The sequence below is a fragment of the Anthonomus grandis genome, chromosome 5 (assembly GCF_022605725.1).
Source record: "Anthonomus grandis grandis chromosome 5, icAntGran1.3, whole genome shotgun sequence".
In the NCBI taxonomy this organism is placed as follows: domain Eukaryota; kingdom Metazoa; phylum Arthropoda; class Insecta; order Coleoptera; family Curculionidae; genus Anthonomus; species Anthonomus grandis.
Window position 1 is genome coordinate 31,865,408 of NC_065550.1, and position 15,885 is coordinate 31,881,292.

A 15,885-nucleotide genomic window follows, 5' to 3' on the forward strand; every position below is an offset into this window, starting at 1 on the left:
ATTAAATTCGATATTAACCATCAATGTACTGATGAATTTATGTCTAAATTTCCAAATGTGTATTATTTTAATTCATTGGTCAATTTTTCACTTTTTTTTCAAAATCTTTTATTTTTTTAGAAAAATGCTGGGAGGTAATTAATTTAGTTAAAAAATGTATGTGCAAATTTTCAATTGTGTATTTTGCTTAAATTTTAGTGAAAAAAAGTGATTTTATTGGCTCATTTTACTTTTTAATAAAATAATGATTTTTGTCTTTTATTAGTCTTTTCTTATTACCTCTTCATCCTTAATACACATAAAACACGTTTTTTTTAGATTAGTTCATCCTTTAAAAAACATTAAAATTTTTAGCCGAAAACCACAAAAATGTCTATAACTTTGTTCTTGTTGATTTTTGCAAAAAATTTATAAAATACTTTTCATTTTGTCCTTGAAAAAGGCATCGACTATAGACATTTCAATTTTAAAATTTTTTAGGGTTTTTGAGTAAATTGCCTGCTTTTGTTCAGATTTTTTTGAAGATTTATCCTCACTCGATGAGAAATTAAACCAACATTTTTTTTTAAATAGATTTCATTTGTACCAACTTTTATATAAAGCATATTTTTTACAGATTAATACTATCTGTAAAAATTTTTTTTTAATTCTTAGCCACTTTTGGCTAAAAAATCCAGAAAATAATCATAACTTCATTCATATTCGTTTTTTCAAAAAATGCCTAGTATACTTTTCGTTTCATGCTTAAAAAATGGCTCGACTACAAGAATAAAAATCGTGAAATTTCTCGTAATTTTTGAGAAAATTAACTCTATTTGCACAGAGGTTTTTTCAATATTTTCACCCACTGTATGGAAAACTAAATCAAGATTCTTTTTTTTTTAATACACCTCTTATCATTTATAAAACCTTTATATAAATTAAATTGTTCTTAGGTTGTTGCATTTTATGCAAAAAATTTAAATTTAATTTTATGGGCTCACTTCACTTTTTATTAAAATAATATTTTTTTCTAGATTCGCTATGGAAACTAGAGACTTCTGCTATTGGACGTTTTTTATTAAAAACCACAAAAATCTAAGTAATCATAAGTTCCTTCTTACTTGTTTTTGCAAAAAATGTCTAGAATACCTTCAATTTTTTGCTTATAGAGGGCATTATTTGCAAAAATTAAAATTTTAAAATTTTACATGGTTTTTGAGAAAATTTGTTTTTTTCATTATTCGTAAAACTGCCATTTTAATAATAATAAATAAAGAAGTTTATTTAGCATAATAGCTACATACATTACAATATTTATAATTATAATATAAGGCAGTACTAAAGTCTACAAAGAAAATAAACTACAATAATAATAATAGACCAATAAAAGTTCATTACATACAGAGCTACATTAGGTATAATAGAGTGGTTATCAGCGTAATAAAAGAAAACGTACACAACAATTATTGGTATAAATAAAACCTAACCTAAGACAACAAACATGGTATAATAAAACTTATAACTAAAATCATAAAAAGAATATAATGTACAACACAAAAATAAAAAATAGAAATACTATTAGCTATCCCTATTTAAAAGATGTTTTTTCAATAGCCTCCTAAACTGGTTTACATTATCACAGGCAATTTATTAAATTCTATTGAGCCTCTAAATAAAATCGTATTAAGTAACTAAACAGTGTTCCACCTATCCACTATGGCGAAATATTGACGATGTCTAGTATTGTATGTGTGTACATCCTCAAACGATTTTAACTTATCACAGATATAGCTGGGTAACAAACGATGTTTCAATTTAAATATAAACAAATGGACATTAAACTTTATACGTTCAGTCACAGACATCATATTTAGGACACTTAACATACATTTAATTGGTGTATATCTATCACATTTTAAAATCAGTCTCATAGCTCTATTCTGTATTACTTCCAACTGGTGTATTTTAAATTGTGGCAGATTAAACAACAACGTGGAGCAATACTGCAAATGCGGAAGTGCAATGCTATTAAACAAAAGCATCTTTGTGCTCATGGAGAGGTTTCTTCCCACTCTGGTGATAAATCCAACTTTTTTGGAGAATTTTCGCATGACGTAGTCTGCATGTGCACAAAAGTTTAAATTGGCATCTAGAATAGTACCCAAATACTTAATTTTACTCTCATAAAGAATGCTATCCCCATTTACAGTAATGCTCACATGTCTATTTGATTAAGTCGTGACTTTTTGTCAAATATGCAAAACTTCGATTTAGCTGTATTTAAACACAATTTGTTGGTGCAAAGCCAGACAAATAAACTATTCATTATTTAGGTCGATTTGCATTTGCTGTAAGTTTTTGCCTATAATATACACCATTGTATTATTTGCAAATAATACCACCCTACACTTTTCAAAAACTTTTACCATATCATTAATGTACAGTAGAAATAACAATGGTCTTAAGACAGTTCCTTGAGGCACACCATAATTCAAAGAAACACACTGAGATATACTATTTTTAAACATTACACGTTGGACTCTGTTGGACACATACGACTTAAACCAACTCAAAGCATTATCCCTAAGTCCTAATTGCTGTAGTTTGGTAATTAAAATTTGTCTATCTATCGTTTCGAAGGCTCTCTTAAAATCTAAAAATACCGCTAAAACAAGATTATCATAGTCGATAGCTTTGAGAACATTTTATAAAAAAAACTTAAAACTTGATTTATTTTTCAGTTTTATACTTTTATCAAGTTATTTTATTTTTAATAACTCACTATTACCCATGCATAAACATGCATCCTGCATAGAGAAAGGCACGTTAATTCATTTATAATAACGACAGTCAAATGAGCATTTTTCAAAAAATAATTCTGCAAAATTTAGAATGTTTTCTCTTTTATGCTTTTCGTCGGAACAAATAAACATAATTAGGGGAAACCTACTTAAGTTAATTAACATTTTTATCTCGTTAAGTCATAGTTTATCTCGGGTGAACTGTTTTTCGTACATTTGCGGTATTTAAGTAGGATGTGGCATAAATAAATTGTAATCTTAAAATGTTTGTCACTCGTTTATGAGCAAAAATTCAAATGTACAGGGTGGCTCGCATATAGTAAAAGATACAGTTGAGCCAGAAATGAGGATGATATTTAATTTAATTTATTTTTCCTTCACAATTTTTCTAGGCAATTAAAGGCTCTTGTTTATTATTCTATTTACTTGATTTCATTTCATACTTTGCCCTTGTACCTAAAATAATTTTTCAATTCAGGTCAGTTGAAATTAACTTTCTATATTTTAAAGACAGTTGAATGAAACTTAACATCTTATTTTATGTAGTTGAAACTATGTTTTTTACTTGTACCTACAGTAAATTAAAGTATTTTTTTTATGCAGTTGAAGATAATTTTCTCCAGGCAATTGCAATTGAAGTATTTCACTTTAAAGTTGAAGCGAATGTTTTATTTCTTCAAGGTACTGAAAGCCATTTTCTCACTTGTCCAACTACTTTTAGGCTTTTGGTCAGGTATCAACATTTTTCAATTTTTTGATGTTTTCCAAATTCTAATGTTTTCATTAATTTTTTAAATGTTTTTATGAGAATTTTACAGTTTTTAGGCTTCAGTCAATTTTTCAAAATTTCGGTTAATAATTATCCTATTTCAACAGGGAAAACTATAAAACATTGCAATTTTCAAGATTTTCTAGTTTCATAAAATTTTTTTTTTTATATCCGAAATAATATTTTTTTCTCGCAGTTAGTAAAAACCAAAATAATCGACATTTTAAAGGATTTCAGCAAAATTTAAGTTAAAGCTAATTTTTCATTGCTTCTAGACTATTCATGCAGTTGAAGCCTCTGTTATTTATTTTTGAACCAGTTAAAGCTAATTATTTATTTCGTCCAGGCAGTTGAAGCAATTTTTCACATGCAAAGTCTTTTTTTTAATAAGTTGAAGCCATTTTTCAGTTGTATGTACATAAAACTAGCGTAACATTTTTTTTTAAATAAGTTGAAGCCGATTTTTTATTACCTACTTCCAGGCAGTTGAAGCCTTTTTTTTCAGTTGAACATATTTTTTTAAAGATTTTTAAACCAGTTGAAGCAAATTTTTTATTTCTTTCAGGCAGTTAAAGGTGCAAGGAAATTTATTTCTTTTAAATGCGTTAAAGCCATTTTCTCAGTTGTCCAGATACTTTTAGGGTATTGGGCCGATTTCAAGATTTTTCAAATTTTCAAATTTTAATGTTTTTATTGATTTTTAAAATTTTACCGTCTTAATTTTCCAAAATTTCAAATAGAAATTATTCTATTTTAACACGGAAAACTATAAAATTCATTGCAATTTTTTTTTTTAATTGTAATTTAGTCTTACATTGGTTTAATTGTATTTTATTGTATGTTATCCTACTTTCTAGTTCATTGTATCTGTTGTTTAGCGAACTTTGGCAATGACTTATTACCTAATGTTTGATTTGTCGATTAATTTCTCTATAATTTTTAACTTTAATTGTAATTATAATATTTTAGAATTAGGTTTTATTGTACTACAACGCACCCCATGTACATATATCGTACGGTTTTAAGAAATAAATAAATAAAAAAAATAAACAATTTTCAAGGTTTTCTAAAGTCTCATCCATCAAATTTTTAGAAATTTTTTCAATATCCAAAATAAAAAAAATTTCCATTTTCTAATTTTTCATTTCTTCTAGGCAATTAAAGGCATTTTTTTAAATTAAACATGTAGTTGAAGTATCATTTATTTCTTTTTGAATGAATTAAAGCTAATTTTTTATTTCTTCCAGGCAATTGAAGCCATTTTTTAAAAAATTGTACAGGTTTCGTTGAAGAATCATTTTTTTTAAATTAGTTAAAGCAAATTTTTTATTTCTTCCAGGCAATTGAAGCCATTTTTTCAGTAGTATATGTAATTGAAGTATCTTTTATTTCATTTTGAATTAGTTGAAGCGAATTTTTCAGTTCTTCCAGGCAGTTGAAGCCAATTTTGTCATTTCTTTCAGGCAACTAAAGCCATTTTTTTAAATAGTACATATAGTTGATGTATCATTTATTTCTTTTTGAATCAATTAAAGCTAATTTTTTATTTCTTCCAGGAAATTAAAGCCATTTTTTACATTGTACAGGTAGTTGAAAAATCATTTATTTCTTTTTAAATCTGTTAAAGCTAATTTTTTATTTCTTTCAGGCAATTGAAGCCATTTTTTTAGTAGTATATGTAATTGAAGCATCTTTTATTTTCTTTGAACCAGTTGAAGCTGACTATAAAGTTTATTGCCATTTTCAAGATTTACATCAAATTTTCAGAAATTTTTTCCCATTTTCATAATAATTTTTTTTGCAATTTCTAAAAACGTTACTAATCGGAAGTTTCTTTAAAATTTAAAAGATGTTAAGAATTTTTTTAAAATTTGACATGTTCTACCTTTTAAGGTTAAAAATATTAAAAAACATCGAGATTTTCCACCCTATGAAGAAAAATTGGTTACATCACTAATTTTTCTTTCAACTTTCCAGATGCAAATCCACTTTTAAGGAAAAAACCACTTTTGAATAGACTCAAAATGTTGGTCCTTCGAATCGGCAAAACTACAAATTTAAAAAAAAAATAGTTTTGATAATTTGAAGAACCAATGTTACATCATGCTCATTTAGTTTTAAAACTCAATTTTCCTATCATTTGAACAGACAAGAAATTATTTTTCTATATTTAATGGTTCCTTTGTTCATTTTTGGAACCGGAAAAATTGTCAATTTTTTAATATTTTTCCTTTATTTATATTCTACATTTCTTTTACTCACATAGTATAAATTTTGGTCCTACGAGCCGATCATTCATTATACAAATAATCCCTATTTAGGAACAAAAAATCAATCTGGAAATCTCACTTTTTAGGTACTAAACCTCACTATTTAGGTAATACTTTTCATGCTTTCAAACTTATTTATCAAATGGAGCAAATCAGTTTTGACTTGTAAGTTTTGGTCCTACGAGCCGGACTTAATTAACATCTCTCATTTTTCAGACAACTATCATGGCTTTAAACCATAAAATCCAGAAACACAAACGAGTTGGTTCCACCGGCACTACAGGGGATGAATCCTATTCGTCAGACGAAGAAGACAACGTGGATCTGGAAAACGGTGACGTCACTCTAAGGAACCAAATGGGAAGACACGGGTATAGTGATAGAGCTGGTTACGCTTACTCGGCTGTGAACACGATTACCGAAAAGGCGTTAATGTCTGATAGGAACAGGTATGATTGTTGAATTAAATGTACCTAAATGAGGGTTATAGGGTGATTTTTAGTTCGGATAGTTCGATGTATAGTGATCTGGATTTGGAGAAATGCGATTTGGAGGTGATCTCGGCTTTCGATATAAAAGATGATAGTGATAATAAGAGCGCTGCCAGTGGGAGTGATCAAATTGATTGGTCTGGATCCGTGGTGTCTTGTAAGGATCATATTGTCCTTGGTTTGCAGGTTAGTGACTCTATATAAATTTTTTAAGGTTATGGTGAAGAAGAGGTTGGAAGAAAGAGTAGGTATTCATTCTTAAATCTGAATAACGGTTGTAATTTCCTTAATAAATGAAAATTGACAAAGAAATAAATAGTAAATGTCTGGAAAAGTAGAAAATTCTGATACAAAAGTATTGTTCCAGGTATTTTTTGAAATATTTTCTTTTGTTTGTTTAAAAATAAAGATAAAAAATACTTCATTAAATTAAATACTAGCATTTTCAATATTCAATCTAATACTGACCAAAAAAAAATATTCCAGGTAGGTCATTTTTTTTTGGTTACGCCCATGGCAGCTCCACCTTCCTGGCAACGGCTGACTTTGCGCCCTTATTGGCTCAAAGTCAGCCGTTGCCATAGCGACGGCTTTAAGCACTGTTCAGTGGCGTACCACTTTAGTACAATCAATAATTTTAATAACGAGTTTAGCTTAAATAATTATTGACTGTCTAAATTATTTCTAGGATGAACTAAAACAAGTGCACCGACAATTAAAAGTCAAAGACGAAGAACTGGCGAGAGTTAACAGGATCAGGCAGGACGTAGAAGCCGAACTGGAAGATCTCACCGCAAGCCTGTTTCAGGTAATAAATTATTCATAAAAATATTTAAACAATGAAGGCACGAATGAGTTTTCTTAAGAAATTCATGTCTTGTAATCACGCACATGGTTTGAATACCTATGGAACGCATTATATAATAATGTCCTAAGGATGTACTGCCTACCCATCCTTTATTTGACGTTCTAATCTATATTAAAGTGAACGAATCGCTTACACAAACAGACAAAAACCTGAAATGGTATCTAAAGGTTGGAAGGGGTATTCGTATGGTACAAGTGTATGGGTTTCACCTGGTACCGCCCGATACCGAGCCGTGGCACGTAGGTCATGAACGTTTTCGTTTGAATTACTTTATCTCCTTGAGAAGAATGGGTTGTTATGCATGTGAAGCCAAGGAGAGGAAGAATTGGAAGGGAAAAGTGTAGTTTTTACTCTTTTTGGGATGCATTTAGGCTGTGATATTAAATTTTTTGTGTTTAATGGATATTTTGGAAAAAAATATTTAACTGATTGCAGTGAAAATTGCAGTATTGATGTTTTTTTTTGCAGAAAAAATAAAAATACTATACTCTATTTCAGAAGTGTGTAGAGCAATAAAACCTCATTAGGTATGCAAAAGTGGTACCTGGTGATCCACCAATATTTTATGCCACTACCTTAGTTGGGTATTAGTTTCAATGTAAAATTCTTTCTTTTCGTTGATTGCAGGTAGTGCCACCCGGTTTTGGGTCAATTTATGAGTTTTGCCCATTGTTACCCACTGATAAACATTGAAAACGGTTCGCCAAAGGCGTGCAACTGGGACTTGTTTTTTACCTTATAATTAATGTACTTAAATGCTATTTTATTTTAGAAAGTTACTTTTGTTTAAATGGAATAATATATTTTTTTCACAAATTTATTGAACATAATATGTAGAGTAAAACAGTTGAAAATGTCACTTTTGGATCTGGCACTTTTTGAACAGTGTATAACAATTTTAAATTATAATAGATTGTAGTCTTCTTCGTCATCTGACGAACTGTCATCACCTCTTGACATTATAATTAAAGGATCGACTGTCTGATCGATGAGGTTGTCAAGATCCCACATTTTGTCCTCTTGCTTAATTACATGCTGGACTGCTTTTCGCCAATTCTCTGGTGTCGCTTCCGTAATGGCTTGATCAAACAGTAGCTTAACATCTTTCATTTTAAAAGTCGTGTTTTGTCTTGCTACAAATCCTTTTACCTGCGCACATATCAGTTCTATAGGATTTAGTTCGCAATGATATGGCGGTAAGCGCAGTACAGTTATATTATATTTTTCGGCTATATCTTCCACGGCGTATTTCATGAAACGAGTTTTGTGTAAGTTTGCTATTGCCAGCAGTTCTTTTTTTATCAAATTTGCTTCAAACGCAATACCTTTTGCAGTCAGCCAATCGATAATTTCTTGCTTTCTCCAACTTGAAGTTGGCGTCTTCTCTATTCGCCGTGAATGATAGCTTGCGTTATCCATAACCACCACCGAATTAGCCGGAAGAAATTAAAATTTTGTCTAGGGTGGGTATTTCCTTTTTAAAATAAAAAGAGTGAACTTTTCTTCCAATTATACATTTAGCATTTTCATCAAGGACTTTTGTAGGTCGTCCTGGCTTTTGCTTGGGAGATTCCACTTGACCTGCTACTTTTCTTTCCCGCAACAATTTGAAAATGGTGGACTTTCCAATTCCACTCATTCGAGAACATTTTTCAACAATTTCTTGCACAGTAAAACTAGGGTAATCGTGTTTTATGCAATCATGTACATTTAAAATAATAACTTTTTCACTCAGCGATAGTGGAGAATTTTTAGTACATCTCTTCGTTGGACTGAATACCTCAATTTTTTAAATATTGGGATAATAATATTGTGATTACACTACAGCGTAGCAGTGACTACTAACGTTTAAAATATGATTTAAAAGTATTTATAGTCTGTATATATTACCTGACCCCATTTTTGAATGTTACAAAGCGTTAAAAGATAGGTACCTATACAAAAGGATTAAAAGTATTTATTTAGTATTTAATCTCTTTCAAAATAAAGGCATTTAATCCGTGAAAATTAAATTCATAAATATTATAAGTATCTGCGCCTATGAACTACCACGAAATGTAGCCAAACAGAACGGAATTCCCCAGTTTATTGCTCTATACACTTCTGAAATAGAGTATAGTTTTTTTGTCCAGGCAGTTGAGGTACAACAGAGAATTAAATATTTAACGAACTGCCTGAAAAAAAAATTACTTCCAGGCAGATGGATTTACAACCCTTTTTTTTGGATCTTTATTTTTAAACAAACAAGACAAAATATGTCAAAGAATGCCTGGAAAAATAAGTTTTTTTCATCCAGGCAGTTGACGGATCAAAATATTTAAATTAAATATTTAATTCACTGTCTGAAAAGAAAGAAAAATCCCCAGAAAGAGGGAAGGAGGAAGAAAATATTTTTTAAAATGGCTTTTTTTGAAAAAATGATTTTTTCATTCCAGGCAAAGGTTTTTCCAATTTTTTGGAGATGCTTAAGAAAAAAACGTAATTTTCAAAAAAATAATTAAACTTGCATAAAATTAGGGTTTTGTCTATTCCAGGCATATGATTTTCTTAACATCCACTAACCTGGATTCCTTCTGCTTTATTTTCCCTTATTTCAAATTTTAAATCATTTTTAATGCAAGTGAAATCCCATTGAAATTTACCATTTAGTCCATTCAAAACCGTTGGAAAAAAATGCTTTCCGGTTAATCCATTTTTTTAGTAAAGTAAAATAAACCAGCTAATTCTTTAGTTGGAATGCTAGAAAATATATTTTTTCCAAAAAATCAATATTGATTAAGGATAATTATTTTTACATATACTCCAAATTTTCTTATAAATTAACTTCCTAATTTTTATCATAATTTGATGTCAAGGGCTCACATTTATTAATCAATAGACCCACATACCTAATCTAATTAGTACACCTTGTTCCTTCTATAAATAAATTAGAGAAAGATGACCTTAACACGCAATTTACTTAAACGATTTACTTAGCGGACATAATATTTAAATTTAATTTAGAACCTCTGGTGAAAAAGCGATTTCTGTTAAACACGAACAATTATTTAGTACCACCATTCAATTTTTATTCACACAAATATACGTAAATTATGCTAAACATTTCAACGATTATTGTGCTCACAAATCATTAATAATTAACAAAAGAATTTTTTAACGACGTTTATATGATTCTCAAGGTCCGCATAATGAAAAATCCCATTGTGAACCTTCGTGACTTACACCTGCCCACGACGTCATAGAGTTTCGCGAAAATCCCATGCTATTGTTATAATGGTTAGGCCACGATTAAAAGAATACGCGTTTCATGTTCTTTGAAATAAATTATTTTATTTGTTTGGAAAATATCAGTTTTTTTAGTCAGTTTGGCAACACTGATCCGCCATTTTGATTGTAGGCAACATTGAGCGACAGGTGACATCTGACGTTGTCACTTAAAGCTTGACAAGATATTGGCGGGAAGTTTGAAATTATTTTTTTGTTGAGTTTGATTGACTTAACATTTGTAGAGGTTTAGTCCTCCATTGATCAATTTTTATATTATTTATTAAAATATTAAGAATAAATCATGTTTAAAAAAACGTTTGCCAAATTTACTTATTTTTTTTTTATTTTATAAAACAGCAATTTGGACATGTAGTTTACATGTATTAATAAAAATTATATAAATATCTACATAAAATTAGAAATATTTATTTTATATTTAATACGTTCACACGACATGTGTTTCGTTAATAATACCTACCAGTTTTTAAGGAGAAATAAAAAAATTAAATGTGTGTTCTCTATTTAGTAAACCTAAAAAAAAAATAAATAAATAAACTAGGTATTGAACTTGTCAAATTAATTTTTTGTACACTGACTATAAAAATTCAGATTGAGTATTGATGAGTATGACAAAGAGAATGTGATAAAGTTTTTTTTTCAATATTCTTTTAAATGTGGTTTTCTGGTCTTGTTTGTTTGTCGTTTCTCTTTAGGTGATGTAAATGTCAGTCTAGTTTTTTATTTGTTGTTTCTAGATTCAGGCATTATGGAATTTGTTCTTAAGGAATTTAGCACGTTTCAGCTTTTAAGCATAAACTCATACTCATCAGACATGTAAGTTAATTTCAATAAATTTAAAGATGCTTTCTTACCAATATATTAACTTCTTTAGGTTGCTCTTCTTTTGAGAAAAAAACTTGTAGCTAAATAACAGCTTAAATTCTTGAATCTCAATATTCATTTACATGTACTTTTGATCATCTTGTGCATGTTATATATATTAGTATTTCTACGTCTCTTCATAACAGACATTTTTCAAATAATTGAAAAACATTTGTCCTATAGAATCTTTTGTCTTTTGTAACATGTTGAGTAATAAATGAAGCTGTTTTTACAATTCTTCCTCTGTTAATAATGCCTGCAAATGTTATAAAACACTTTTCTAAAATGTTGTCGTCAAGCCCTGTCAATATGCCATGAACAAAATCAATTGTAACGTTATTGTAAACATCGAGAAACCAGTTGATTCTCCATCATTCCGGAATCACACAAGTGATACACCGCACGACATCTCAAAGGTTAAGCGGGAATCTTCCGGAACGGCGTCCTACCGAGTATATAAGACGCTGCATCGCCGATAGTAGTCAGTTGTCAAATCAGTGAAGTAAATTTCGGAATATTGGCGCGAATTTTAAAATAAATACAGTAAAAATAAATATCTTTAGTCGCAGTCGTGAGTGATCGTAATGAAGTGTAAATAAATTAGTAGACTATTTTTTATTGTTTTAATTCACACCTAACCAATGGGAAAAACGCTAAACAATAAAGAGAAATTAAACCCATAGCCGACATCCGTTATAATAAACTTGAGTGGCAATATTCTTTATAAAGGTGTTAATGTTAACCTGTTTTATGCCTACAGCATCTTTGACGTGCTTAAAAAAATCATAAATGAATTGACCCTTTTTGTTTGAAAATTAGAAGTTGATAAAAAGCATCGAGACATCTAAAAGACAATACATTCCCCAACATACAATTTCATGCTCATGAAATTATTTGTACAGTTTAGTCGATCTTACAAGGGAATATTGAATTAAGCTTTTATGTTGTTTATATTTTTTACAGTTAGTACATCGCTTCTTTTCAGAGCAGTTTTTCCAATTTGTAATTTAATGGTAGAGAAGACATTAAATCAAGAATTTGCCTCTTTAGAAACTTAGCCGAGTAAAAGATTAAAAACTCTATGATTTTCTATGTGTATCTGACCAAATTGATATTTAAAATTGTGTAATAATTATTAGTTTCACTTCCCACATAGCATGCGATATCCACTGTATATACCTATAAAGTCCAGAAAGTGCAAAAAATATCGTGTATATTCTATGTATATACACAGTGTAAATAAATAGATGCAAAAAAATTCAGGGCCTGATTCTTGGGTAAATTTTAATAAAAAAACTTTTTATGAACGTATGTCCTAAAAGTACTAACTTTTGAGATATGGGTAGTAAAGACTGAAGAAAAATATATTTTTTTTTAGAATACCTGTGAAACCTTTATAGATATTTTAGTAATTTTTGGTATGTATTTTCTATGTATCAAAAGGCATTTTCTGAGGCTCAGTATTTTTTAAAATTTGTAGCAGTGACGTTCGTGTAAAGTTTAAACTAAATATTTTTGATGAAAAATATGGTACGCCATTTTTTTTTTGTCATTTTCATTTATTTTTGAGCAAATCTGATCTGCTGACTTTCTTTTGTCCGAGGTTGCGTATTCGATTAAAAAATTAAATTGATCTACCTAAATATATTATGTGTTTATTATTAATATTTAGATGTGATTCTAATATTTGTTTTAAACCAAATGAAAGAAAAATATATTAAATAATTATAAAAAATGTTGAAAATATTTTTTTTCAATCTTTACCATCCAGTATCTCAAAAGTTTTCTCTTAAAATTTACCCAAGAATCAACCTCTCAATTTTTTCGCATCTATTTATTTACACTCTTTATATTAGATTATTATTAGAAGACCTTAAAATTACGTACTATTAGTCGTTAAATGTCGTCCTATGTAAGTATTTGACGTCTTCCAGAAACCTTTTTCAATTCCGTTTAAGACGTCTTTTAGCCTTTATTTAGGACTTCATTTCGGATGTGACATTTGTACGTTACGACCGTAAAACCGACGTATTCAAGACCTCATGTTGCTACCTAAGAAATTATGCATATATGATATATCCAGAACATGTTTCATGGAAATATGTACCTATATATACCTTAGAAATATGTATTATGTATCCTGGAATATTAAAAATGTATTTGTATATTCTAAAAAGATACATGTAATAGATACATAGAATATAATAGATGTTTATGAGGCATCCATAAAATATAACCCTTGGATATAGTTTAAATATCTAGTATATTCAGGATATACACTGTACATACTAATAGGATATTCTATGTATTACCTAGTATGTGACAAATGTATATTTATTTCATATCCATAAAATAAACACAGCATTAAAAATAAACATTTTATGTATATACGTCAGGATATTATGAATATACATAGCATTTACATATAATATATGTTTGCTATGTGGGTTACTGCTGGAGTGTAACTGGATGAATTAGTTGGGAAGATATATTAGTAGGATAATTCTTGGTTAAAGGAATATGTTTTAAATTAAAATCATACCCATAAGGTTCTTTAAAATAGAGTATAACAAACTGACCTGATTCTGTTTTTTCCAAAGTTATTTGACTCGTACAGTACTATACATGTACTTTGAACTCTCTCTTCCTTCTTTCGAAGTTCTTGCTATATTTTTTTCGAATTGCGTATAAAAAAATTAAATTTAACTGAGGGTTACTATCCCTAGTTGAGAATAATTATTATTGAAAATTTATAGATTGGTGTTCTGTTATATCAAAAAATAATTAATGCAGACGAAAAGAAAGACTTACAGTAAAATAAATTTCCTGGTCTACTACAATAAAATGAAATACTTTAATTCCTTTCATCACCTTAGAATACTTTACCCAATTTTCTAGTTCCATTGTTCAAAAGCCATGCATCAAATTCAAGAATTAAAATTTATGAAGAAACAACTGCTTTTATAGCCGCAAATTCTTTTCTAAAGAAAAACATTAGAAAACCAAAAACATAAAGAAGAGTTAGTTAAATTATATTGCATCTTTCCTTATATTTAGACAGCGTCTGGTGACCAGTCGTTGTTATATTGTCAGATTATGATTCCCAATGAGACAAATCAACCGATAATGCACAGCAGAATCCTTAGAACATTAAAAGGCCTTGCAAGAATAAAATCAAAAATTATCCATTAAATGACAAAGCTCTGCAGTAAGAATCGCTTTCGATTTTAAATCACATGATGAACACAAAGCTCCCATTTTGCTTTATTGCTAAATAGGTGTCATTAAAATTGAAATTTGTCCCTTAAAGCTTAAGTCTCTTTCAGACACTTATATATCCTTTTTAAATTTTCAACTTAAAACGCCTTATGTACCCTACTAATGCAAACTTTCCTCTGTTAAATTCAATTTTGTTTTTAATTCGTGCATTTCTGATATTCTTAAGCAAATGAGTCGTGGTACATCAAATAACATGATAACAAAATGATATGGAGTTGGTGTGTTGTCACTACCTTGATAACAAATAGTTGCACAGACATTCATCCTAATCTGTCTTAGATACTAAAAGGATACTGGTATTTTATATAGTTTTTAGGAACTTTGATTGGTTGGAGTTTTTACCCTAAATATTAAAACTCTATCTGTAAACCCTAAAATTCTTTGACTGGATTTTTCTAGTTCACACACAAACTCTACCTGCAATTTAAGGTGTTCCAAAATTGGTTTAATTTGTTCACAATTGAAAGAATATATATCGGAAAGTATGGCTTGAAGAGTGTTTGGATATGGTAATTAGGAAAAAGTGCCTTAAATCCTTATAAAGCTGTGGTCTGGTTTAAGAATTGACAAATCACCTAGCAAAAATGCCTTTTCTATTGTCTAAGAGAAAAGAATATTTATCAATACTATTTATATCGGAATATTAGAACAAGAGCTTCCTGATGGTATTGATGATTGACAATTTAACTAAGATAGTTGAAGTGGACATCCCTGTGTGTCGACAATCCCTGAACTTGCATCTTGAATTTGATTATTAACAAATTCGTCATCTAAAAATTATTTTCTTCAAATCATGAGGCTGTAAGCTAATAAAATCTACTACTGTCAATAGATCATGAAATAGAGCGACTGTAAACACGTCTTCATCAATCGAACATCCGGATAGAATGAATGACGTTAGCAATTAATGGGTGACAAATAACATTCACACCTGTCAGTCATGTTTTTTTTTAATATATATTTAATTATGTGTTTTGTTTTCTAAATAAATTGTACCTATGTATTTTTCTCCTTAGGAGGCCCACAATATGGTTCGAGAGGCGAACGAAAAACAGGCTGCAGCCGAAAAAGCCCTAAAAGAAAGTCAAATGAAGGTCGATGTGTTGACTGCGGAAGTAGCGGCACTGAAGACGTTGGTTTTGACGTCGACACCCAGCAGTCCGAATCCGCATTTGCATCCTCAGATTTCGAAGGACGAAACGGGTAAGTGCGGTTTTTGTTTCTCTATGTTTTTGAGGTTTTCCAAAGCCTACGGGGAGTTTTCCAGTGAATAAAA

General features: G+C 29.5%; 1 protein-coding gene across 3 annotated transcripts in view; it reads left to right on the top strand.

The window, feature by feature from the left end:
- The window catches only part of LOC126735959 (guanine nucleotide exchange factor for Rab-3A-like), a 46,389-nt gene that overhangs the window by 16,813 nt on the left and 13,691 nt on the right, over positions 1 to 15,885 (top strand). For all 3 annotated transcript variants that reach the window (XM_050440082.1, XM_050440084.1, XM_050440083.1), the window contains exons 2-5: positions 6,039 to 6,271; positions 6,325 to 6,499; positions 7,002 to 7,121; positions 15,626 to 15,812. In XM_050440082.1, the coding sequence (XP_050296039.1) occupies positions 6,048 to 6,271; positions 6,325 to 6,499; positions 7,002 to 7,121; positions 15,626 to 15,812 (706 nt within the window). In that variant the 5' untranslated portion in view covers positions 6,039 to 6,047. The remainder of the gene's footprint in view (positions 1 to 6,038; positions 6,272 to 6,324; positions 6,500 to 7,001; positions 7,122 to 15,625; positions 15,813 to 15,885) is intronic.